The sequence below is a fragment of the Camelina sativa genome, chromosome 4, assembly GCF_030686135.1.
Source record: "Camelina sativa cultivar CO46 ecotype springtype chromosome 4, ASM3068613v1".
Lineage (NCBI taxonomy): Eukaryota > Viridiplantae > Streptophyta > Magnoliopsida > Brassicales > Brassicaceae > Camelina > Camelina sativa.
The window spans coordinates 8,163,881-8,190,005 of record NC_141883.1 but is presented as its reverse complement, the minus strand read 5'-3'; the positions used below and the strand labels follow the sequence as shown (position 1 = coordinate 8,190,005).

The window sequence follows — 26,125 nt, the reverse complement described above, 5'->3', positions numbered from 1 at the left end:
GAAATGAAGGTGGTACTAGTTTATTACGTAGTTATGTAATGACAAGACTCTCTTTTTTTTTTTTTTGTCGTAGTAGATAGAATTCCATCCGAAAATTAAAAGTGATTAAAATCCCAATTGTGGCCTTGGGGAAAAATTCTTGGATGATAAGACCATTTCTATCCCTCGTTTTATCCATCCCTCATTTTAAGAGGAGATGGCTTAAGATTAAAGTAGTTGATAGTGAAAAGACGTTAGACTAAGTCTTTCCATATTTCAGAAGAATACGAACAAGATAAAAAACAAGAGATCTGTTGTTTTCAATGTATTGTTAAATATAATGCATTTAACTCGCTGTTCTGTGTTCCAATTAATTCTTGATTTGATCCCCTGTTAACACTTTATTTCCACCTATTTTAGCTATGTTTTTCCAATGTTTACTTTTAAATGTGATTACCACATTTTTAATGCTTTCAAGGCATTTTCATAGTTTTTTCTAGTTCAAGGAAATTTCACAGGTTTTAGGAAAATACGAGCACAAATGAAGAAAAGTGAGTTTTTAGGACAATGTCAGACCACCATAAGACGTTTTTCACTAGTTGAAGACCTTCCCAAACAAGATAATTAGAAGCGAAACATAAGTTATGCCCGTTTAAAGAAGACCATGTCCAATTGTACCCTAAGTGCTAGCGCGCCCAAATCCTGAATCACCATAGCCAGCATTCATTCCTGTCAAAACCCTTAAGATATATAAAATGTTTTCTTGTTCATAATGCCGTGAGGACTTTGCCTTATATACGGTTACAATATTAACCTAGGTACGTAATGAGAAATAACCTAACTATACAGCAACTATAACTCTTCATGTACGTTTGATGAACTGAGGGCTGAGAACTACTCAAACAAGATAATTCGAACATGTCCAAGTAATGAGCTGAGAGCTCTCGAAGTGAGGAGTTGGGAGCTCTCTTTGTGACGAGATGAGATCTGCCTAAGTGACAACTGACAAGCTGAGAGCTACCTAGATGACAAGCTGATTGCTAACAACAGCTCAAATAAGATCAAAGTTATAAACTGCCCGAACGACTAGGTGGGACTTGGGAGCTGTCTAACTGGTGGAACTAATAGCTGAGAACAACTCATACGAGATTGAGTTTTACTTCTGATTAAGCATTACTATCTATAACAGATACATATAACACTTGTTGGTCCCTATTATATTACTCAATTACAAAAGTTCAAAAACATGCTGGTGCCATAATTATCCTTATTATAGCGAAGGAGTGTCAGTTGTGGCGGAAATGACTTGGTTAATGGTTGTTGTGGTTGCAGTGGTGGCAGAGATGGTAGTGCGGATGAGGAAGTTGAGTAGAGTTTGGCTAGGAGGACTAAGACTAAGCTTAAAACCATGACACTCTATTACTATTCTCTCATTGTGGCAACCATTATTACATGTTTGTGACTAAAAGAGTCAAAATCTCAAAAGTCCCTAAAAAAAATCTGACAATCTCAAAACTCTCTTCTTTAAAACTGTTTTCTTTTTCAATTATTTTTAATTCCAGAAACTAGTATTTTACTATGATACCCTAAAAAAACAAAACAATTACGTTGAAAACCTGAGTTTAATCCACCCACCCAAGTTCTATTGGATTTAATCCAATATATATATATAAAATATACTAAAAAAAAAATTAAACTATTTTTTTTTAATTTCATCGTCTTCTTCCTTTTCTCAAACTCTTTTCACTTTCTTCGATTTCAAACGGTAGTGGCGATGAACAATGACGACGAGGACGAGCGATCTTTGGAACCAACCTGGAAAGAAGAAACAATGGCTCCATTCTTTCTCTTTCAGAACTTGATCCAATCCCTAAAATCTGAGAAATTTTTGAAATTAAAACTACAATCTCAAAATCGATTTTGTGAAACTTGAGAAAATATGTATTTTGTTATGGTGTTCAATTGATAAGGAAGATGGGTCTAAAATACAAGTTTTGGAATTATAATTGGTGAATTCTGGGTTTATGTTCGTATTTCAATTTCTGGGTATAACTAGTATAACTAAGTAAAACTAGTATAACTAATTAAAACTAGTGTGATCTTGAAATATTAGTAAAACTAGATAAAAATAGTAAGATAAAATGGTTTCAGCAGCGTTCACACCGAATGACTCAACGACGATGAACAACTCAACAACGATATGTAAAAACAACGGCGGCGATGAATGACTCAACAATGATGAACAACTCAACTACGAGCGATCTCTGTAACCAATTCAGGAAGAAGAAACGGTGGTGATGAACGACTCAACGACGATGAACAAATCAACGACGAGCAATCTCTGTAACCAATTTCGGGAAGAAGAAACGGTGGTGATGAACGACGATGAACAAATCAACGGCGAGCGATCTCTGTAACCAATTTCGGGAAGAAGAAATGGCGGTGATGAACGACTCAACAATAAGAAGAAAATCTGCAATGACGGCGGCGATGAACCAAATCGTAAAGAAGTACAAGCCAACCGTGAGTGACTCCATCGACTCAATGATAAGTAGTTGGATTTGGTTGAACAAGTAGAACTAGATAAAACTCATTCGTTTTGGTTACCAAGAGATTCATGATTTTTTTGTTCTGCATCTTATTCAGAATTGAATTTATGGGTTTTAAGTAATAATAGTATATATAGGTAAAACTAGTATATATAGGTAAAACTAGTATGTTTTTGTAATACTGATAAAACTAGATAAAACTAGTCATATTTTATTTGTAATAAACCGTTTGTTGCAGATACAAAAAAATAAAACCACACGTGCAACTGAAAAAAAAAAGTTAAAAAAAAATCTGAATTGTACTGCCACATGTGCAATATGTGTGTTCATATTTAGTGTTCACACATAGTTATACCAAGTATAATAGTTTTACCAAAATTGCAAATAGTTATACTTTTGGGGGTTTTTCCATTTAATTAGTTTTATTCACTCTTAAAATTATATTTTTTAGTTTTACAGTTGATTAAAATCTATTAACATATAATTATGAGTTTTTTATGCATTCATATGTTTAAAACCTACAATTATATAACTTTGTCATCCTAACTTGGTTATTATTTACAAAGTGACATTAAAAGTATAAGGAAACACTTGTTTAGGTTCTTACATAACAATCCAAAATTCATATATTTTTAAATTTTCTTTCTTAGTAAACATTTAAATATTACTTTTGACGTTTACTAGTACACACATTATTATGTTATCTTTAAAATCATTTTATGGATGTCCAATTCAGTTTTACGAGTTTTATCAGTTTTATTTTTGTTATAGCTGTTTTACTCTGTTATGACAGAACAAATATACACATCAATGGAAAGAAAAATCAAATATTACTAGATTTTAAAAATAAGTTTTACGATAGTTGTGACATAACCAAGAAAATAGTAATACAAACCAAAAGATCAAACATGAATCAAACAATGGTGTTAGGTGCTATTTCATCATCCTTTGAATGTTGTTCAACTGTGACTTTCAACAAACTCAAGCTTCTTGTATATCCTTGCTTTTAACATCAACAAAGTTATATTCTTCACATGTGTTTTGAACATTATACTATATATGAGACATTCACACTTAAAATATATGCTGACGTTCTCTCCCACTGTATCCTGCCAAAAAAATTCTAAAAAAACTCAATTAGTAATACTACTAGTTTTACTGGTTGTACTACATTAATCAGTATTACCAGTTTTACTAGTTATACTACATTTACTAATATTACCAGTTTTACCAATTTTATCCAGTCGCGGTAACTGAAAATTGAATGGTTTGAGGTTCTAATCTCTACAATACATAACGATTCAACATTAAAAATCATTTCTTATCAACTAAATAGCTCAATCGACCCATAACCCATGGTAAAACACCCAATTTGCTAAACATCTCAAGCAAAATCTAAACTAAATTTCCAAAATTCAAAACCTAACCCTATTCATCAAGAATTTTATTTTTATGTTGAAGAATGCACTTGTATTTTGAAGGAAAGCTTGATATAACTCGAAAAAGGTGAAAAATGGTGGCAATGAAAAGTTCCGATGAAAAATCGTCGGCGGTGGAGAGCTCCGGCGACTAAGGAAGAGAAGAAATCGGTACTGAATTTTTTTTGGTTTTTATTTTTGTTTTAAAAATAAAAATAAAAATAAAATAAAAGAATTGAAAAAGGAAGAAAGGAGTATAGAGAATAGAGAGGTCGATAAGAGATTTGTAAAATTTTTATAAGGACTTTGGAGATAAATTCTCGTGACTAAAGTTATTAATGCTAAGAAGTATGAGTAGAACTTTATAATATAACCTTATTTTTGGTGTTTCTTTAAGTTCTGTAACATCATCGCTCGGGTTTTGCCATCCGGTTCTAAACCCATCTCTCTCATTTTGACATACAACTCTTTTGCAAACTTGAACTCGCGTCTTAAACACATCCCATGTATAGCTGCGTTGTAAAGCGACACATCAGGTTCCACTTTCTGTTCAAGAAACCAAACAACATTAGATAAAACCTCTTCTTAAATCAGCATACATTTGAGTAGAAAAACACAAAGACACAACTCGTACCTCTAGGATATCTTCAACCTCGTTCCAAAGGGAACCCCAAATACAACTCCTTACAAGCGACAGATAAGTAAACGTGTTTGGCTTACAATCCCTTTGAGCCATGTGCTGATATACTAGCAATGCAACTTTCGATTTCCTTGATTTCTCGCAAGTGCTTATCACCAGATTATATGATGAAGTTGAAACTGTCAACCCTGAACCTTCCATTTCATACAAAAGCTTCACAGCTTTCTCCCAATAACCAAGCTTTTGGCATGAAACCATAGCTGTGTTGTACAAGTATTCATTCAGACAGCACAGGTTTTCGCTTCTTACCATATCAAACAGCTGAAGAACATCCTCATATCGGTTTGCTTTGTATAAAGCCGTGAGCAGTGCATTCCATGTGTACTCGTCCGCTTTATGCCCCAAAGATTTTGCAACACTGTAAACCTTAAACACCAATCCGACTTTGCCCGCCTTTCCCAGCGAATTTATCAAACTATTGCACGCTACAAGATTAGGCTTCATCTGTTTCTTTAACATACTCTGAAATATCTTTAGGGCCAAGTCCCAGTTTTCCTCCTTTGTACACGCGCTTATCATCGCATACATTGCATCCTCTCTCGCAGATATGTTATTGTAAACCATCTCATCATATGCATCAAGGGCCAATTCGCTTCTCCCGCACCGAACAAAAATGCTAACAAGCAGAGAATATGTAATCTCTGTTCCAATATGGCCATCACCTTTCATAACTCTCCAGATTCTCTCTGTCTCATACACATTATTGATCCGTCCACATAGAGAAATGGCGGTGTTGTATAGAATCACATCAAAACAACTCTTATGTTTCGGATCCCTTTCTAGTTCTCTAAACATTCTTAGTGCAGAATCACAACCCTTAACCTCTGCAACAGCTTTCAACATCAAGCTATACGTGTGCCCTGTGACATTCTCCTTTTTCCTCATGAACTCAAAGACGGTAAAAGCTTTCTGAATATCTCCATTCCTCAAAAGGCACGAGAGAAAAGAGTTACACGCATGAGCAGTGGGTTGTAAACCCAAGTATCTCATAGAATCAAACAACTCCAATGCGCTTCTAACTTTATCCAACCTGCTAAGTTTCAGAAGTCTCTTGGATAACATCTCTTCATTCCTTTCCTCTAGAAAATGTATCCTATTCCTAGCCACTACAGGCTTCTCTTCTAATCCATTTTCAACCAATAAATCGTAACCTCTCTTTCTCAATCCATGTCCAGCCTCCAATTCCGAACCAAAAACCACATTTTCACCGTTGAAAGATCTGTCTAATTCACTACTCACCTTCCCGAAACGCATTCTTGGTGTTGCTAAAGAGAAAGACTCCATTTTTACACCAAGACGCCTTTTTTTCGGCTTCATGGTCAATGCAAAGTCCAATGAGTGACTCAAAGACCAATGACCAGTTCTCCATACACAACTCCTCTTCCCAATTGAATAGCATCCACAATCCAAGTGATTCACTGTAGCAGTGATGGAGACAGGGCTCAACCAGACATCTCCCATGGTAATACAGTGAATAGCAAAACGCAAGAATCAAAAAACCAGTTCCTAATTCACCATAAAGTTGACAACTTTACTGAAAATTAGGAACACCACACTTCAAGTCTAAGCAAACAAACCCAATATCATCTAAATCAAAGACGAGCAGCTACGTAATAACCAGTGCCCAAGATACTAAACCAGACCACCAAACCAAAGACCTGTTCTTTATTCAGCAGAATTGATGAATCAAGCTTGTTCTGCGGATGAGGAGTGTGGCAACAAAGGAGAAGAAGATACAGCAGAGAGAGAGAGAGAGAGCAAAACGACGTAGTTTCAAGCTATGAGAAGAAAAAACGACGTCGTTTAGAGGATCATTAAACACAGCCGTTTTATAGTTGTTGAAAACACACTCTAAAGCCGAACACTTTGGTCGAGTAAAAGAATCGAGTTCTCTCTATCAAGCAACAATGGGTAAAGTTTCTAGCTTTATTCGCAAACTGGTTCTGTTATTTTTTGAATGATATTGTGGTGTAATTGCAGATGAGGGAAGAGAAGGTGAGATAGAGAAGAAGAAGAATGATGAAGGAGAAGTGAAGGAAGGAGTAGCATCAATAGCTTTGTTGCCAAGCGGGTCTATCTCTGGTCATTTCATTCAAATGCCTAGCTCCATCTGTTATGGTCTCCATGGCACTGGTAGTTTCACTCTTCTCTTACTAGGGTAAAACAAACCAAAAAATGGGTCTTTTTCTTTGTTGGGTTTGATTTTGCTATGCAAAGTTCATGTTACTATTTGGCTATATCTCGTTAAGCTTGGGTTTGATGAGTCAGATTAAAGACTTAAACTTGCACTAGTTACATATATTGATTCTATTTACTAGGAGTAGGAATGGTTGAACATGATACAGAACATTGTATGTCAATAGCTTAACTAGTGTGGCTTATTTGACATGACATTACTAGGAGTAGGAATGGTTGATTTCACTGCATTTTTGTTGTATTATTGATACTTTGTTTCTCTTTCCAAAGAACTGGCTTGTGAGACTGAGTGCAGCCGCGGTGAGGATTATCGACTGATCAAACTCGCTGTCATAGACTACAATGTATGAATTTCTCACTTCCTTTTGTAACTCTTAACGCTTGATTTCCAAAAACCATGGCATTGAATATGTTCCTCGTTTTCTTCTGGTGAAAAAAAGAGTAAGAAGGAACAAACAATTGTAGTGGAGTGCAAAGGCCACGATGCTGCTCGTATTAATGATGTTGAGCATGCTCACGGGTAAGCTTTCCAGTATCTGTTATGCAAATCAACTCATGGGAGTTTTGTATAGATTGTAGTTTACTAAAGCTGGAGTGGGAAAGACTTAAAACTCATAGCTTTTAAGACATTTTGCATTAGTTGAATTTAAAAAACCCTTTTGTGTGAGTCTTTTATGTAACAATCCTAGAATGATCAAAATGCAAAACGGAAATGAGTCACAGAACTAGAAACGAGAATGCATGACAAGAAGCGAAAATGAATAAAAACATAAATGAGTCTAAGCATGAATTAAAAAGCAGGAAACGAAACAATTCCAGGAATGTAATAAAAATCAGAAAGAAAGAAGTCCTAAGGATGGGAGTAATTAACGTCGGTGGAGTATCCTAGTCTACAGAGTGTTTAACATGCCACAAGCAATCTATCCCTAGACAATGAACATCACTTCTTAGCTAATCCAATCTCTTGACAAAAGCTACTCAAACTCAACCACTTCCAAACCTAGCTCTCGCTAGAGAAACATGATCAAGCATGGCATGAAAAACAAGTTCATTCACATCAACAAATATCCTAGACAACTAATCTCTTAGGCTAGGAACGTAAGTCTCTGGCACTAGTTGGTATTTCAACAAACACCTTTTGGGTGTGGAAATGTCTCAAACCTAGTCCCAATTGATCAGAGAAAAACTAGTATTTCTCACTCTAGTCCAGAAGGGAATCATACAATCAACGCTTAAACACTCTACATCCTAAGATCCTGCACCTAATCTATCTCATCCTCAAGAACTAACGCACTACTCAGATCCGAAAATCATCATCAACAATACAAACTCAGAAAACATTGAAACAAACATTCTTAGATAAGTAAAAATGTGAAGAACAACTTTGTAGAAGGAATCAAATCAAAATACTGAATAAGTTCAAAGATCTCAGGATACAAAATCAGAGTACGTTTTTGGTGGCTAGGGAAACCTTACAAAAGAAAACGAGATAAAAACTAAGATGATGTCTCCAAGACTTAACAAAACGTATTTATAGTAAAGACATAAAATCCCTAAAACTTAAAACGACAAGATGAGGAGTCGGTTTGGGAATCTCCTGAAGCGTGTAAGATGGAACGTCTTCTTGACATGTGCGAATGAGTAATGGCTCGAGTGACTGATGGTGTTGGCTCGAGTGGAGTGATGGCGTTGGCTCGAGTGGAGTGACGTTGACTCGAACGGTAGTCGACTCGAATGGCACGACTGCGCGACTCGATCGGCACGACTGCGCGACTCGATCGGCACGACTGCGCGACTCGATCGACACGACTCCGAAGTCTCCTAAATACCTGAAATACTCCAAAATGCACGATGTATGCGAAGATAATGCAAGAACTACCTAAATATGCAAAGTGTACAAAAGAGACTAGAAATTTATGCAAAACAATTAGTTATCCTTACTAAATGCATGACAAAAACATGTTTAGCAGAGACAAAATATAGACATATCAACTCCCCCAAACTTATTCTCTGCTTGCCCTCAAGCAAACGATCAAGAACAAAGTATGGAGAAGAGGTGTGAAGATGGGGTCTCAGAACCTAAAACATGCTGAATAGAGTAGTTAGAATCAAGGTCCTTGTTTTTAGTTCTATGATGCATGGTGAAGGAACTCTTTTTAAAAACTTTAGACAAGCTCATCTCAACCTGAAACGATTCCGAACCTTAGTCTACACATGCCATCATTTCTATCATTCCCTTTAACATTCATTAACAAAGAACCATGAATCAAGCTATGCAATGTTATCGAACTCATTTGGCTGGGGTGAAGCGGTAAAGACAAAAATTGGTCTTCTTTACAAGTGGTGTTAACAATATAGAACAAGGATCTCTCGCGAAAATGAGTTGAGCTTAAGAGAAGGCTAAAGGTTGAAACCAACTGATACATACAAGAGCAGTGCCCCGTCAACCCAAAGGTCCCAAGAAAATTTAGCTCTAACTTTCTAACCCAGAAGTTGGTCCTATCTCTACCCCTCGTCGATATCTCTTCTAAAACCCATGCTCTCATTCTTTTAACTTAGCCTTAGGAGGAGGTTACTTCATTTCAATCTAGCGGATGGGAAACTTTTTTATCACTATGGTTCTCTTTCTTTTCTTCTTTGAATTTCAGACTTCTTAAGTGTTTTGCTTTCTCTTCCTTGTCTAAACTTTTCTTTCTATGCCCAGAACCAATAATTCTTTTACATTGCACAACCAACATCCTTTACTAGACTTGTAACCCTTGAAAACACATTCCCCCTCCGAAAGACTCTTTACCCATTTTTTTTTTCTTTCTCTTTTCAGAACAAATCCAATCCCAAAACCCAAAATCGAGTTCTCACCTAGTCCTACTAGTCCGAATAGCGCGAACTAGAACTACACAGGATCCTACTCTTGTCGGCTAGAACCTAACACTTTCTAACAAGCTCAACTCGGAAAAGACCTCACACTCAAGAATACAATTGGCTTGAAAGAACATTTGGTTAAGGGTGCGGGAAACTGTTCCAAAGATGGGAATCAGCTACTTAGATTATTAAGGGTGGTAAAACGGAGAAAGAAAATCCAAGTATGTATGTGGTATCCATGAGTTCAACTTCAATGCATAACATGATAATTGCAAGTCAGGATTAGGTTCAGGTAGATAGGGAATGATGTCAATTCAAAACAGGCTTCAATCAAGACTAGAATGCAATTTCGAGAATTCAAAACCTGGTTCAGTCTTACATTTCAAGTTCAATCGACATGCATCAAAGAACTAATAACAAGGGCCTTGATCCTATCCTATTGAATTCAGCATGTTAACAAGGTTACAATCATCATCAATCCTTATGCTACATGCAACATTCCTAAATGAACAACACTAGACTCAATCCTAATATGCAAATGCAAACTACATGAACACTCTGTTTTTGTGGAAATTTTTGAAATTTTCAAATTTTTATGGCTTTTCTATGCAAATAGATGAATGCAGACTCAAACATGATATGATGCAAAAATTTGAAATAAGAATCACAGAAAACGTCATCAGATACATCATCTCAAACTCTCCCCCAAACTTAAATTACACAGTCTCCTGTGTAAGAAGAATTTGCAGGAGAATTTAAGAATCACAACAGAAACAATGCACAAATGAAATGGTATATAAAAGGGAAGGTCGGAGTACCTCAGTAGTAGAAGAAGGAGTCGGAGCTCGCCCAAGGAGTTGGTGTGTGATACTGGCTCTGTCCTTCACGGTGTTCAGGATCCGCGGGAGTGGTCTCAGCTGGTTGGTCTACTTGTTGCTCAACCGCTTGCGTGTTCTGATAAGTGTTCGGCTGCTCGTCGCACTGCATGTCATCAACTCTGGATTCGCCATGGTCCGAGACTAACATTACCACTTCCGTAGGCTGGTAATCGCCTTGCTGGTCAACTTGTTGCTCAACCTCTTGCTCAGCTTGAGCTGCAGAATGACGCGCTGATCGACGACTTGAGTAGGCTCTTGAACCACGCGAACCGTGTCCCCTTCTCTCCCTAGATTCATGTGACGAGTGGCGTGAAGGGGCGGGAGTAGGCTGCCGCTACCGTGACACATATGAAGATTGACGTGCTGGAGAGGGAATCGGAGAAGGTGTTCGCTCTAGGTTCGCGGAAGGGCGTGCTGACATTGGTCTGTTATCCTCGGGGATAGACCTAGGGACAGCGGTTGTGGAAGTCGAGCAGCTAAACATACGCACGACTTTCTTGACAGTCTTGGAAAGGCTGGTGAGCGCCTTGTCTCTAGCTTTCCCCCATTGTTTCGCTTGTTGAGGCGGTCATGAGCTGCTCTGACCCCTCTGGCCATTCTTGGTTCTGAGTACTCATCAAAGTGGAACTGCTCAGGGCGGTACTCAAATGCGTCGTCTTCCATCGGATCATCTCCTGCTTCCGCTACGTTGACGTGGTGCTCCTCAACATCAGAATTGTATAATGTCTCTGCAGGGGGAATGAACTCGATATGCTCACCGCTCAAGATTGTAGTCAAGTCGACGCAAGGGAGGAGTAGTCTCGAGGGACCGACCGCAGGATGCACAAACTTGTATAGCAATCGTCCATTCCTCAAACCCCAGTCCAAAGTGCGTAGCTGCCGATCGTTGCCCAGAGAGCAGTTATCTCGTTCCTGTCAAACTGCGGCGTGGTTCCTGTTCCGCTGGGAAAACCGAATATCTCTTCGATGGCTCGGAATGTAAGATTGCAGAACTGGCCATGAACGCGGAAGGTAATGTAGCCCAATCCTCCATCAGACATCATGCCTGGCTCATCCGCGTACCAGTGCATCTCCAAGGTGGAAAGGAACTGAATTGTCTCCTCTTTGTATCCATTCTTGGGGGTGTTCATAACTCTCTCCAGATGACATCGCCGAAACAAGTACTGAACATCCTCCCCAATCCCTAGCAGCTCCATCGTCTCAGGATGTGGATATCTGGTTCCACTGAACTCGCACTGTTGGAACAGCTCGTAGTACTCTTTGGGAGTCAGCTTCGTCTCATATTGTCGCCGTCGTACAGATTTCCTTGGCTCTTGTGCTGGACGCAACGCAGGTTCTTCCTGTTCGTAATCACTACCTTGGTCTCCCGAGAGGGAAGCTCGTGCCGGTCTCTTCCCGCGACTCTTGCTCTTGGAGAGCGGTTTGTATGGTCTGCTCGAACCCCCTGGTTGTTCTGAACCCCCAACAACCTCGTCAACCATGTTCTTCATTTTCATGAAACACTTCGCCATGGATTCGGGGGATGAACGTTCTCCGGCGACACAACCATATGCCTCTCGCATCTCGTGTATAAACTCAATACTTTTTCTGTTTCGCTGAAACATGTAAACTCAAAGCTAAACGTTAATACGTTAGTGAGCGAATAATAAGAGCAAGCAGTACCGTTGGTCGAGTCGATGGTCAGCGGTTCGAGCGGCAGAACGGGGTGGAAGGCAATCTCGTCGTCGATGTTGGTGGAGTGAACGGCGGATCCGGTTGCTTCGATCGTTGGTTAAGTTGAGCAGCAAGGTGATAATTACCTTCGTCGACGTCAAGCAAGAGAGAAAAGAGAGAGTGAGTGAGTGAATAATTGAGTAGGGTTTGATGGTTGTTTGTTGTGGTTGGTGGGTTGAGAGTAAACGGGAGAAGGGTTAAATAGATGGGTGAGAAAGATGAAATATGGTGAGGTGATGGAGTTGATATGTCGTGCAAGTGGAGAGAAAAAGAGAGTGATGGTGGAGTGATGTGAGGTGGTGAGACATAAAGATGATATGTCTGGTGGGGGGAAACAAGGGGTGAGGTAAATTGAAGTGATGAGCACGTGGGATAGAGGGGAAGGGTGACAAAACCAATAATTAAGATTCCCTCCTTATATTGCCTTCTGTTTCCTTCTGTAGATTTCCCTCTTTTTGTTGATTTCGCTTCTGTAGCACTATCATACTCGGTTTGACCCCTGATCTCACTAGTTTGACTGCCCCTTTTTTTATATATGTTGCTTAAACTCCCTTCTGTAGATTCATGAACACAAGAAAATCAAAAACAAAAATTAAAAACACAAGGATTCTAATAAAAAAAAATATTTACAGTGATACCTTTGGGACTTCCTCCCAAGTGAGCTTGTTCAAAGTCCCTAGCTTGACTTTTCAGCGTTTTAGGCTTTTAGAGGTTCATAAAGGAGCACAAAAGACCCCTCTGGACGGACTTGATCAGCTAAATAGTTTTTTACTCTTTGGCCGTTTACAGTGAATTCACTGCCATCCTTGTTCAGAAGAGTGATAGCTCCAAATGGCAGAACGTCTTTGACTGTAAAAGGTCCAGACGACCTAGACTTAAACTTTCCAGAAAATAACTTAAGTCTGGAATTGAACAGCAAAACCTGATCTCCAGCTTTGAGCTCCTTGACAATAATCTTCTTGTCATGAAAATTCTTTGTCCTTTCCTTGTAAATCTTGGAACTCTCATAAGCATCAAGTCTTATTTCTTCCAACTCATGGATGTCAAGAGTTCTCTTAGCCTGAGCTGTGTCAATATCCAAGTTCAGCAGCTTGATTGCCCAAAGTGCCTTGTACTCAACCTCCACAGGGAGATGACATGCTTTACCATATACCAACTGAAACGGTGTTCTGCCTATTAGCGTCTTGAACGCTGTTCTGTACGCCCAGAGAGTCTCGTCCAACTTGACAGACCAATGTTTTTTCGAAACCCCGACAATCCTTGACAAAATACCTTTGATCTGCTTATTTGAGACTTCAACCTGTCCGCTGGTCTAAGGGTGATACGCAGTAGATACCTTGTGCTTGACCCCATACTTTCTTAGCATACTCTCAAACACTTTGTTGATGAAATGAGTTCTGCCATCGCTGATCACTGCTCTAGGTATCCCATAGCTTGGAAAAATTATACTTTTGAACAACTTCAGAACAACCTTGTGATCATTGGTAGGACTGGCAATGGCTTCGACCCACTTAGAAACATAATCAACTGCCACCAGAATATAGACATTGCCATTTGATGGCGGGTTGAAAGGTCCCATGAAGTCTATCCCCCAAACTTCAAATATCTCTACTTCCAGGATCGGGTTCTGGGGTATCTCGTTCCTCCTTGTGATGTTGCCCATTCTTTGACAAGCATCACACCTGGTGATGAAACTGTGAGCGTCTTTGAACAAGGTTGGCCACCAGAGACCTGCTTGAAGAATCTTCTGAGCTGTCTTGAACGTGGCGAAGTGACCTCCATAGGTTGAGCCGTGATAGTGCTCAAGCACTCCCTGCACTTCCCCTTCTGCTATGCACCTCCTGAGCAGACCGTCAGAACCTCTCTTGTACATATAGGGTTCATCCCTGAAGTAGTGGTTTACTTCTCTGAAAAACTTCTTCTTCCTGTAAGGATGCATGTCATCAGGAACTTCTCCACAGACTTTGTAATTCACGAAGTCAGCATACCATGGCGCAGTATCCGAAGTGATCGCCATACAGTTGATTTTTAGGTTCTCAACCCCGGTGTCATGCATCTGCTCACAAACCTGGGCGACCAGAAGTTGTTCCTCAGGCATTGAGTCATCTATTGGAACAGCATCTTCTATCCTCATTCTTGACAAATGGTCTGCAACTCCATTTTCTATTCCTTTCTTGTCAACTATCTCCATGTCAAACTCTTGGAGAAGCAAGATCCATCTCAACAGTCTCGGTTTGGTATCCTTCTTCGAGTAGATGTGTCTCAGAGCGGCATGATCGGTATACACAATGACCTCCTAGCAAACACAACTGTTAGGAGTTCCTTATCTGTGGTGGCATACCTTCCTTAAGTCTCGTCCAAGGTGCGACTGGCGTAGTAGATGACATGAAGCTTCTTGTCAATTCGCTGTCCCAGAACTGCTCCAACTGCAAAGTCTGAAGCATCACACATGATCTCAAAAGGATGATCCCAATTCGGAGCTTGCACTATGGGTGCTGAAACCAAGGCTTCCTTGATCTTGCTGAAAGCTTCCAAACATGCTGCATCAAATTCGAACTCAACCTCCTTGCACATCAACCTTGTCAAAGGTCTTGCAATTTTTGAGAAGTCCTTGATGAATCTCCTGTAAAACCCAGCATGTCCCAGAAAACTCTTGATGTCCTTCACTGTCTTAGGCGGTTGAAGCTGAACCATGACCTCAATCTTTGCCTTGTCAACCTCAATTCCTCTTTCAGAAATCTTGTGTCCCAGAACGATCCCTTCTTCAACCATGAAATGACACTTCTCCCAGTTCAGCACCAGGTTCGCCTTCTCACATCACGTCAATACCCTGCACAGATTCAACAAACAGGAGGAGAAAGTGGAACCGTATATAGAGAAGTCGTCCATAAACACTTCCACTGACTCCTCAATTAAATCCGAGAAAATTGAAGTCATACACCTCTGAAAGGTGGCAGGAGCATTGCACAAGCCAAATGGCATGCGTCTGTAGGCAAAAGTGCCATAGGGACAAGTAAAGGTTGTCTTTTCCTGATCATTTGGGTGGATAGGGATTTGGAAGAATTCACTATACCCATCAAGAAAACAATAATAGGGATGACTAGCTAGTCTTTCCAACATTTGATCAATGAAAGGCAAAGGAAAATGATCTTTCCTAGATACAACATTCAACTTCCTATAATCTATACACATCCTATGTCCTCTGATGGTTCTAGTTGGGATTAACTCATTTTTGTCGTTTTTGATCACAGTTATGCCTCCCTTTTTAGGTACACAGTGCACTGGAGATACCCAAGTACTATCAGAGATAGGATAGATAACTCCAACATCAAGTAGTTTCAGAATTTCTTTCTTAACTACCTCTTTCAGATTAGGATTCAATCTTCTTTGGGGTTCAATACTAGCATATGATTCATTTTCAAGATTGATCCTATGGGTGCAAAGACTATGTGAAATTCCCTTGATGTCATCTAAAGAATAACCAATAGCCTTTCTATACTTTTTTTGCTCAGTTACTAGCATCACCAATTCATCATCACTCAACCTAGCTTTCACTATAACAGGATAAGTAGAATTGGTTCCCAGGAAGACGTACCTGAGCCCGGAAGGAAGAGTTTTAAGTTCTACCTTTGGAGCTTTCAGTTCCGACCAGTCGTCAGCATGGGAGTCTGGAATGGTCGCGGTCGAGTGAGAGATATCACGTTCTGAACTCTCTGTCTCAACTACACGTACGTCCTCTGCATCAGATAGCTGCTCGAATTCCTCTGATCCATCCGTTTCTCTATGGGAATCTAGCAGATTCTTGTAGCAAATGGTCTCCTCATGAAGGAACCCTTCTTCTCCATCCTTGGTTAGAGCAGTTTTGAGATGATCTTGCTCAGCTAGTTCCTCCAACAACTCATCAGCCAATTTATCCATCTCTTCAATGTAGAAGACTTGTCCTCCTATCGTTGGCTTCTTCAAGGTATCCTTGATGTCAAACTTCATAGTGAAGTCGTCGCCCAGATTGAGGTCAATCTTGCCATTTCTGACATTAATGGTGGCTCAAGCAGTCGCTAGGAACGGTCTTCCTAGAATCAGAGGGTCTTTCGGTTCTTCATCCATCTCCAGAACCACGAAATCGGTTGGCACTTCCACGTCTCTGATCCTGACAGGTAAGTCCTCCAAAATACCATGTGGAAGTCTCACTGATCTATCTACGAGGATGAGTGAGATGTCGCAACCTTTAAACCTTGTGAAACCCAACCTCTTAGCCACAGAGAATGACATCAGATTCACTGAAGCGCCAAGATCACATAAGCACCTCTCAAAAGACATAGGTCCAATGGAGCAGGGTAGAGTGAATGATCCAGGATCTTTGAGCTTCTTGGGTACAACCTTCTTCTGGATGATTGCACTGCACTCAAGACTTAGTACAACCATGCCTTGAACTTCTTTTGATCTCTCCATCACTAAGTCCTTGAGGAATTTCTGGTAATGAGGAACAAGTGCGAATGCATCCAACAATGGCATCCTCAACTCAATCTCCTTGACTTGTTTTTCGATCAAGGCTTTGTATTTCTCAGTAAGCTGCTTCTTGAACCTCACTGGAAATGGTAGAGGAGGCTTGTACGGTGGAGGGATGAACCTCGCAGGTCTGTCTTCAGAAACAACAGGCTCCTTAACCGCTTCATGTTCGGACTGCGTCACTGGTTCAACCGGGTCTTTGACTGCTTCGTCTGGGCTCTCCATCTGAGCGTCATCCTGATCAAAATCCTCCCCAGCTAATTCCGCACGGTCCTCAGTGACGTCTGGAGCTCCTTGCCTGGGAGGCAATGTTTTCCCACTTCTCAGTGTAATGGCATTGGCGAACTCCTTGGGGTTCTGAACAGCTTTACCTGGGAATTGGCCGGGCTTTGGTGCAGAAGTAGAAGCGGATTGGCCTTCCATGTACCTTATCTTTGAATTCAGAGCTTCGAATTTGACGTTTAGATCGTTGTATGAACATTCCATCCTCTGACTAAGGTCAGCAAACTTCTTAGCAGTATCCATAGAACCGTTAGCTTGGCCCTGAAGAAGTTGTTGCATCATCTGTTTCATTTCTTCATCTGGGGCTGGAGTAGGCTGAACTGGTTGAGGGCAGAATCCTGGCGGTGGTCCTGAGGGAGCTTGGTAACCCTGCTGGAACTGTTGTTTTGGAGCGAATCTCGGATTGTAAGGCACAAAAGATTTTTGTTGACCTTGTTGTTGTTGCTGAGGCGGGTACACCTGATCTTGTGGATTAGCAACATTGTTACTCCGGTAAGACAAATTGGGGTTCGTCTTGTAGGGGCTGTAACCTTTGTTGTATCTACCCTGATTCTGAACATAGCTGATCTCTTCACTCTGCTCACCCTCCCCATCTGGAACTTGGAAAGGGTCGTCCTCAGAGACGAATTGGACGCTCCTCTGCTAGCTCAGCAAGATACGGTCAAGCTTCTCATTGACATTCTTGAGGTCTTTCTTGTACTTCTCCTCAGACCCAGCGTCGCCGCGAAATGTGCGGTCATAATCCTCGTTGTAGTTGCCTTCGGACTGAGTGAGATTCTCCACCAGTTGCCAACCTTCATCGACATCCTTGTTCAGGAAGTTACCGTTAGAAGCGGTGTCAAGCAGCATACGTATTTTGGGAAGGACACCACGGTAGGGAGTACTCAGTAATGACTCGTTGCTGAAACCATGGTGTGGGCACTGGCTGTGGTAACCCTTGAAACGCTCCCATGCTTCACAGAATGATTCTGAGCTCTTCTGAGTGAAGCTGGAAATCTCATTCCTGAGACGTGCTGTTCTGGAGTTGGAGAAAAACTTGGCCAAGAATGCTTTCTTGCAACCATCCCAGGTGGTGATTGATCCCTTGGGAAGGTTTTTCTCCCATTGATGAGCCTTGTCTCCCAGGGAGAATGGGAAGAGGCGCAACTTGTAACCGTCCTCACTCACACCGTTGATCTTGGTGAGACTGCATAGACGGTCAAACTCGTCCAAATTGTCTAGCGGATCCTCCATAGGTAGCCCATGAAACTTGTTTCCTTGGATCATGGAGATCATACTGCCCTTGATTTCGAAGTTGTTGTTCTGCACGGCGGGAGGGACAATTCCAGCACGCTGAGTATGAGTGTTCGGTGCATCCCCAACACCAATGTTTCGCGGTCCCTGATGTGGTTCATTCTGGTGTTCCATGGTGACTTGTGCGGGATGATCAGTGGGTTGACGAGCTTGTCGTGGTCGTTGCAACCGATTGATTTCGTCGATAACAGGAACGAGATTCTGATGCACTCTTGATCTGGTGTGCATGCAAGGTTGCAATCAACAGGTACCTGAGATGCAAAACAAACAAGCAGAAAACCAAAGCAAGTCAGTACTTGGAATGATAAGTGTAACGTAACTTAATCTTGCAAAACTTGAAATCTTAAATGTAGCAAAACGAATCCCAAATGGCAACAGCGCTAAATTGATACTAAGATTTTTGTGTCTCCTAGTAGGTCTCAATTAACCTTATGTGTTGTAATACTTAAGGTGTCAATCCAGTTGGGAAAGTTTACTATCACTCAAGATGCAAACAAGAAGTCACAAGTTAAGCCAATTCAAAGAGTGTTTTTATGTAACAATCCTAGAATGATCAAAATGCAAAGCGGAAATGAGTCACAGAACTAGAAACGAGAATGCATGACAAGAAGCGAAAATGAATAAAAACATAAATGAGTCTAAGCATGAACTAAAAAGCAGGAAACGAAACAATTCCAGGAATGTAATAAAAATCAGAAAGAAAGAAGTCCTAAGGATGGGAGTAATTGACGTCGGTGGAGTATCCTAGTCTACAGAGTGTTTAACATGCCACAAGCAATCTATCCCTAGACAATGAACATCACTTCTTAGCTAATCCAATCTCTTGACAAAAGTTACTCAAACACAACCACTTCCAAACCTAGCTCTCGCTAGAGAAACATGATCAAGCATGGCATGAAAAACAAGTTCATTCACATCAACAAACATCCTAGACAACTAATCTCTTAGGCTACGAACGTAAGTCTCTGGCACTAGTTGGTCAGACATTTCATCAAACACCTTTTGGGTGTGGAAATGTCTCAAACCTAGTCCCAATTGATCAGAGAAAAACTAGTATTTCTTACTCTAGTCCAGAAGGGAATCATACAATCAACGCTTAAACACTCTACATCTTAAGATCCTCCACCTAATTTATCCCATCCTCAAGAACTAACGCACTACTCAGATCCGAAAATCATCATCAACAATACAAACTCAGAAAACATTGAAACAAGCATTCTTAGATAAGTAAAAATGTGAAGAACAACTTTGTAGAAGGAATCAAATCAAAATACTGAATAAGTTCAAAGATCTCAGGATACAAAATTAGAGTACGTTTTTGGTGGCTAGGGAAACCTTACAAAAGAAAACGAGATAAAAACTAAGATGATGTCGTCAAGACTTAACAAAACGTATTTATAGTAAAGACATAAAATCCCTAAAACTTAAAACGACAAGATGAGGAGTCGGTTTGGGAATCTCCTGAAGCGTGTAAGATGGAACGTCTTCTTGACATGTGCGAATGAGTAATGGCTGGAGTGACTGATGGCGTTGGCTCGAGTGGAGTGATGGCGTTGGATCGAGTGGAGTGACGTCGACTCGAACGGTAGTCGACTCGAACGGCACGACTGCGCGACTCGATCAGCACGACTGCGCGACTCGATCGGCACGACTGCGCGACTCGATCGGCACGACTGCGCGACTCGATCGGCACGACTCCGAAGTCTCCTAAATACCTGAAATACTCCAAAATGCACGATGTATGCGAAGATAATGCAAGAACTACCTAAATATGCAAAGTGTACAAAAGAGACTAGAAATTTATGCAAAACAATTAGTTATCCTTACTTAATGCATGACAAAAACATGTTTAGCAGAGACAAAATATAGACATATTAATGTTCTTCAGCTGTTTGATATGATAAGAAGCGAAAACCTGTGCTGTCTGAATGAATACTTGTACAACACAGCTATGGTTTCATGCCAAAAGCTTGGTTATTGGGAGAAAGCTGTGAAGCTTTTGTATGAAATGGAAGGTTCAGGGTTGACAGTTTCAACTTCATCATATAATCTGGTGATAAGCACTTGCGAGAAATCAAGGAAATCGAAAGTTGCATTGCTAGTATATCAGCACATGGCTCAAAGGGATTGTATGCCAAACACGTTTACTTATCTGTCGCTTGTAAGGAGTTGTATTTGGGGTTCCCTTTGGAACGAGGTTGAAGATATCCTAGAGGTACGAGTTGTGTCTTTGTGTTTTTTTACTCAAATGTATGCTGATTTATGAAGAGGTTTTATCTAATGTTGTTTGGTTTCTTGAATAGAAAGTGGAACCTGATGTGTCGCTTTACAACGCAGCTATACATGGAATGTGTTTAAGACGCGAGTTCAAGTTTGCAAAAGAGTTGTATGTCAAACTGAGAGAGATGGGTTTAGAACCGGATGGCAAAACCCGAGCGATGATGTTACAGAACTTAAAGAAACACCAAAAATAAGGTTATATTATAAAGTTCTACTCATACTTCTTAGCATTAATAACTTTAGTCACGAGAATTCATCTCCAAAGTCCTTATAAAAATTTTACAAATCTCTTATCGACCTCTCTATTCTCTATACTCCTTTCTTCCTTTTTCAATTCTTTTATTTTATTTTTATTTTTATTTTTAAAACAAAAATAAAAACCAAAAAAAAATTCAGTACCGATCTCTTCTCTTCCTTAGTCGCCGTCGTTCATTGGCTCCTTGGCAAAAAAAGATAAAAACAAAGAAGCAAAAAGAAGGGCTCCGGTAGAAGCTTATCTGACCCAAAGGCTAAAAAGGTTCCTAAAATTGTTGCGGTGTCTCCTGGCAATTGTTGTGTTGATGATTTTGCGGTCAACCTGTTTGAAGATAGTTGTAGGTGGCACGGCTTGGAGATTATGCAACATGTTGTTCCTCTGCTTCCAGACGACATAGATTGTGGCTTGGGCAGCGATCTTCCTTAGCAGAGACGGAGAAGAGGCAGTGCTTAATCTGATCCATGCGAGCAAACTTTCCCAGTTCCTGAAAACGACTGGAGGCAGTGATAACCTGAGCTGAACCAACAACCAAATTCCGGAGCTAAAACAGCAGGAGAGAAGGAGATGGTCCCTCGTTTCCACGGAGGATGAGCAGAGGCAACATAACGGGGAGATTTGTAATTGCCAGGATTGCAGCCGGGATCGGGTGGGAAGTCTGTCTTGTTGTGCAATCCACATGTGAAAAGCATTACGGGGGGGGGGGGGGTAGCGCCTTTGAATCAGATGAGCTTTGACCATGGTTTAAGAGGTTGTTTGTATCTAAGAGCCTCCCAAGTTTTTGAAGATGAGAACCCGTTGCAGGCAATACCATTGACTGACCAAGCATAAGAGTCTTCTCTCTGAGGATTAAGCGGTAAAAGCAGAGTCGTGAGAAAGATGTGTAGATCAGTCGCTTGTTGTGATCGAGGAGAAGGAAGGATCCAGGAATCATGAAGAGTGGCCTCGACAACAGAAGCTTCAGGAGGAATCCTTAGGTTTCTAGGTCCAGAATCACCTAAGAATTTAATTTAAGGACCAAAAGGCGTCCAATTATCATACCAGAAGCTTGCAGTGCTACCATTCCCGATTAAACAAGTCAAAAATCTCTCTGCTATCGGCCTTAAACGAAGAAGACATTTCCAGCTCCAAGTGTCCTGTGGGTGTTCTTTTATGATCTAGAACTCAGAAGCGTTGCTAGATAGGCACCTAGGAAAGTGATGGAATCTGTGCCAAGTAGCCCATAGAGAATTCCTCTCAGAGAAGAGAAGCCAAACGAACTTCAGACTAAGAGACTGATTCCAATCAGTGAAACGTCTGAGCCCCAGTCCTCCTTCTTCTTTAGGCAGACAAACCGTTTGCCAAGCCAATTTTGCCTTGTGGTGATTCTCATTACCACCAGACCAGAGGAAACGAGAGCATAAGGATTCGATTTCGTGGATGCATGTTATGGGAATTTTGAAAGTGGAAATCCAGAATATAACTGTCCCTGAAACTTCATAAGTTATCAGCTGAAGTCGACCGACAAAGGATAATGATTTGACTGCCCAGTGCGAGAATTTGCTCTTCACTTTATGCACCAGGGGGCGTATTCAGAAACTTTCAGTTTTCTAGACATGAGTGGAAGCCCAAGGTACCTGATTGGAAGGGTAGCTTGGGGAAAACCATAGAGATTTATTGTCGCACGTTCAACATCATCCACACCTGCACAAAACAGCTCTGTTTTTTTCCCTATTCATAGATAATCTAGACCACCCAGCAAAATCCTCTAAGGTTTCATTTATCCCATGAAGAGAGGAGCTACCCCCGTCAAAGAAAATCATTACATCATCCGCAAACATCAGGTGTGAGAGTTCAAGTTCTGATGTTTTAGGATGATAGAAGATGTATCCTGCAGAGTACCTTGAAAGTAGCAGCTTAGAGAACACTTCCATTGCCAGAACAAAGAGATATGGGGAGAGGAGATTGCCTTTACGAAGACCTCTTTTGCTCTTAAAAAATCCACCAGAGACTCCATTAACCACAACTGAGAAGGTTCGAGTAGTGATGCATTCCTCAATCCAATTCATAAACACCTCTGGAAGGTGGATACCCCTAAGGGTTGAATCACAAAGTCCCAGCGCAGGGAGTCAAAAGCTTTGCGCAAGTCCACCTTTAGCATGCCACTAGGATCTATGTTCCTCTTGTTATATCCATGGACAATCTCTGTGGTGAGAAGAACATTCTCAGAAAGATTCCTCCCTTTGATGAAAGCGGTTTGGAAGGGGGAAATGATGTTTGGGAGAATAGACTTGAGGCGGTTTGCTAGCAGTTTCGAAATGATCTTATAGAGAGTATTGAGGCAAGATATTGGGTGAAATTCCGACAACTGCGATGGGTTTGGAATCTTAGGGATCAAAACAAGAGTCGTTGCATTCCTCTGTTTTAGAAGTTTACCAGACCTGAAGAACTCCTTAACTGCGGAAATAACTTCTCCTCCGACAATGCTCCAGCACTAGATGAAGAAATCTGCCGGGAAACCATCCGGACCACTTGATTTGTTTTTTTGGAAGACTGAGAAAAGCTTCCTTTATGTCCTCCGAAGTGAATTCTCTAGTCATCGACCTATCTTGGTCTGCAGAGCATCTGAAATTTAGGAGATTAGTGATGTCTTCTTGTGATGACAGAGAGGGGGGGGGGGAGGCTCACTACCCAAGAGGGTAGAAAAGAAGTCGACACACACTTCCTGTATCCCTTCTGGCGAAACAACCTGTTCTCCAGCTTCATTCACTAAGGAGTGGATATGGTTTGAGGCTCGTCTTGCATTTGCCATTTTGTGGAAGTAACTGTAGTTACAGTCGCCGTGGGTTAGCCAGGAGATGCTCGATCTTTGCATAAGGAATTTTTGCTCTGCATTAACCAGATGTTGCCACTTCCTTTCGACTTGGAGAAGAATTTCCGCATTCTGGGGAGAGGGGGATGATAACATCCGGTTTTGACTGTTGATCACAACCTCATGAGCCTCAGAAACTCTTTTTTCAATACCCGGGTAGTTAGCTATGCTATAGTCTCAAATAGGCTTCTTTAAGCTACGCAGTTTCCGGGAAACCCTGAACATGTCAGAACCCACAAAGTTGGCAGAGAACCAGGTATCTGAGACAAGGCTGATAAAAGCTTGTTCTTGGAGGAGATAGTTGAAGAATTTGAAAGACTTCTTCAGGTTGTTTCGAGGAACAGACATGTTGATAGTTGAGAAAGCATGGTCTGAGAAATCCGGTTCGCTAAAATGGCCACAGGAGAGAGAAGGTAATAGCCCAATGATCGTTAACTAGGACCCTATCCAAATTCTTAGCAAAGGGGTCCGCAGCCCTCTTGTTCCACCAAGTAAAAGTACATCTTCTGAAGCTGAGATCATGTAGACCAGCGCTTTGGAGACAAGTACGAAAAACTGAGGTGGCTCTGTCAACCGAGAAACCATGTGATCTTGTGTGATCCTCTGGGTCGAGAGTCTGGTTGAAATGTCCCAGAACAGACCAAGGCTTACCTTGAAAATTAGGATTTGTAGACATGCTAACAATTTCATCCCATAGAAGGAGCCGGTCCTCTTCTTCATTTGAGGCATATACAAAAGAGGTTACGAAGGGGCTATCCACAGAGGGAAGCTGAACCTCACAAGTAATCATTTGGAGAGATTTGGAGATAATAGATACTTTGACACTAAGATGCTAGAGAACCCAAATCTTTCCTAAGTCCGAATATAAATAGTTATCCTCGTGTATCCAGCCGGGCAAAACGCTAGTGATGAGCTTATCACATTTATGCTGCTGCACATGAGTCTCAATAAGACTACCAAAAAGTGGCTTATTCCTTCGAAGCCATTTCTTAAGTCCGGTACGATTAGAAAGCTTATTAAAGCCTCAGACATTCCAACAAAAAATATCTACACACATTAAAGATTTTGGTTAGTGGGTGAGGCCCTTGCCTCGTTCACGCTTGCGCTGCCTCTGCGACACCACTTTAGTGAACTCAAAATCATCATAATCTTCATTGCACTCAGAGTCTTCATATCTCCCTAAATCACTAGAAGAAACATCCGAGGAATCCGGGTCAGCTCCAGAGATAGCATCCGAGACTGCTACGACAGCGGAACCACTTGGTTCCCCTAGTTGCAATTTGCCATTTAGCGCTGGGGAGTATTGAGGTTTAGTGGAGGACTTCTGCAACACGGTTTGGTTTGCATCTGCATCAATCACTCGCTGGGCTTGGGTTTGGGGTTGCTTAACACGATAGACTAGCTCCTTTTTCTTCTTTTTGCTTCTAGAACAAGATTCCAGAGAATGTTTTGTTGAATTACAACCTGAGCAGTAATATAATAGGGACCAACAAGTGTTATATGTACCTGTTATAGTAATACTTCGGAATTAGAAGTAAAACCCAATCCCGTATTAGTAGTTCTCAGATATTAGTTCCATCAGTTACACAGCTCCCAAGTCCCACCTAGTCGTTCGGGCAGTTGTTAACTCGATCTTATTTCAGCTGTTGTTATCAATCAGCTTGTCATTTAAGTAGCTCTCAGCTTGTCACTTGTCACTTGTCACTTAGGCAGATCTCAGCTCGTCACAAAGAGAGCTCTTAACTCGTCACCTTGAGAGCTCTCAGCTCATGGCTTGGACATTTTCGAATTATCTTGTTTGAGTAGTTGTCAGCCCTCAGTTCCATCACATGTACATGAAGAGTATGGGGAATGAATGCTGGCTATGGTGAATTGGCGATTCAGGATTTGGCCGCGCTGGCTTCACTTAGGGTAGAATTGGACATGGTCTTCTTCAAACGGGCATAACTTCTGTTTCGCTTCACATTTTGTTCCGATTCCACTTGAAAATGAAAGATGGTTCCCCCAACTCTCATACAACACCAATAACGTTTTATTTGATGTTTAGGAAAGTCTTCAACTAGTGAAAAACTTATGGTGGTATGACATTGTCCTGAAAGCTCACCTTTCATTTGTGCTCATATATACCTAAAACCTATAAAACTTTCTTGAACTAGAAAAACCTATGAAAATGCCTTGAAAGCGTTGAAAATGTGGTAATCACATTGAAAATATTGGAAAATCATAGGTAAAATGGGTGAAAATAAAGCGTTAACAGGTAACAATACATAGGAAACAACAGATCACTTGTTTTTATCTTGTCCGTATTCTTCTGAAATATGGAAAGACTTAGCCTAACGTCTTCTCACTATCAACTACTTGAGGA

General features: G+C 40.9%; 3 protein-coding genes, 1 long non-coding RNA gene and 1 other non-coding gene across 7 annotated transcripts; 3 read left to right on the top strand and 2 right to left on the bottom strand.

Moving 5' to 3' along the window:
* Positions 1-3,339: 3,339 nt before the first annotated feature.
* LOC104780167 (pentatricopeptide repeat-containing protein At3g29290) lies at positions 3,340-6,451 on the bottom strand. 3 transcript variants are annotated; one of them, XM_010504654.3, is made up of 3 exons: positions 4,581-6,451; positions 4,321-4,492; positions 3,340-3,630 (listed from the first exon to the last, which is right to left on the bottom strand). In XM_010504654.3, exons 1-2 carry the CDS (start codon positions 6,105-6,107, stop codon positions 4,322-4,324), a joined length of 1,698 nt encoding a protein of 565 aa, XP_010502956.2. In that variant the 5' UTR covers positions 6,108-6,451; the 3' UTR covers positions 3,340-3,630; position 4,321. The 3 variants fall into 3 exon arrangements, with proteins under 3 accessions (XP_010502956.2, XP_010502955.2, XP_010502954.2); XM_010504653.3 differs by having other exon boundaries at positions 3,340-3,651; positions 4,581-6,447; XM_010504652.3 differs by having other exon boundaries at positions 3,340-3,637; positions 4,581-6,447.
* Positions 6,452-6,511: 60 nt separating this feature from the next.
* On the top strand, positions 6,512-12,894 carry LOC104780166 (uncharacterized). Its single transcript, XM_019244083.2, has 4 exons — positions 6,512-6,557; positions 6,627-6,779; positions 7,113-7,186; positions 7,283-12,894. The coding sequence occupies exons 1-4, from the start codon at positions 6,554-6,556 to the stop codon at positions 7,364-7,366; spliced, it is 315 nt and encodes a 104-aa protein (XP_019099628.2). The 5' UTR covers positions 6,512-6,553; the 3' UTR covers positions 7,367-12,894.
* Positions 12,895-17,987: 5,093 nt separating this feature from the next.
* LOC147945594 (small nucleolar RNA R71) lies at positions 17,988-18,094 on the top strand. The gene has a single exon (XR_015597796.1). It is a non-coding gene; the product is annotated as a small nucleolar RNA R71 (small nucleolar RNA).
* Positions 18,095-20,176: 2,082 nt separating this feature from the next.
* Positions 20,177-20,874, top strand: LOC109132578 (uncharacterized). The gene is made up of 2 exons (XR_015596655.1): positions 20,177-20,591; positions 20,680-20,874. It is a non-coding gene; the product is annotated as an uncharacterized LOC109132578 (long non-coding RNA).
* Positions 20,875-21,149: 275 nt separating this feature from the next.
* LOC109132637 (uncharacterized) lies at positions 21,150-21,590 on the bottom strand. The gene has a single exon (XM_019244405.1). The coding sequence runs from the start codon at positions 21,588-21,590 to the stop codon at positions 21,150-21,152; it is 441 nt and encodes a 146-aa protein (XP_019099950.1).
* Between the last annotated feature and the right edge of the window lie 4,535 nt (positions 21,591-26,125).

Coding starts and splice junctions, on each gene's coding strand:
- LOC104780167 (XM_010504654.3), bottom strand. CDS start 6,107: ATGGGAGATGTCTGGTTGAGCCCTGTCTCCATCACTGCTACAGTGAAT. Junction 4,493..4,580: donor AGGTTGAAGATATCCTAGAG/GTACGAGTTGTG, acceptor TTTCTTGAACAG/AAAGTGGAACCTGATGTGTC.
- LOC104780166 (XM_019244083.2), top strand. Junction 6,780..7,112: donor TTATGGTCTCCATGGCACTG/GTAGTTTCACTC, acceptor CTCTTTCCAAAG/AACTGGCTTGTGAGACTGAG. Junction 7,187..7,282: donor TCGCTGTCATAGACTACAAT/GTATGAATTTCT, acceptor GGTGAAAAAAAG/AGTAAGAAGGAACAAACAAT.
- LOC109132637 (XM_019244405.1), bottom strand. CDS start 21,590: ATGTGGATTGCACAACAAGACAGACTTCCCACCCGATCCCGGCTGCAA.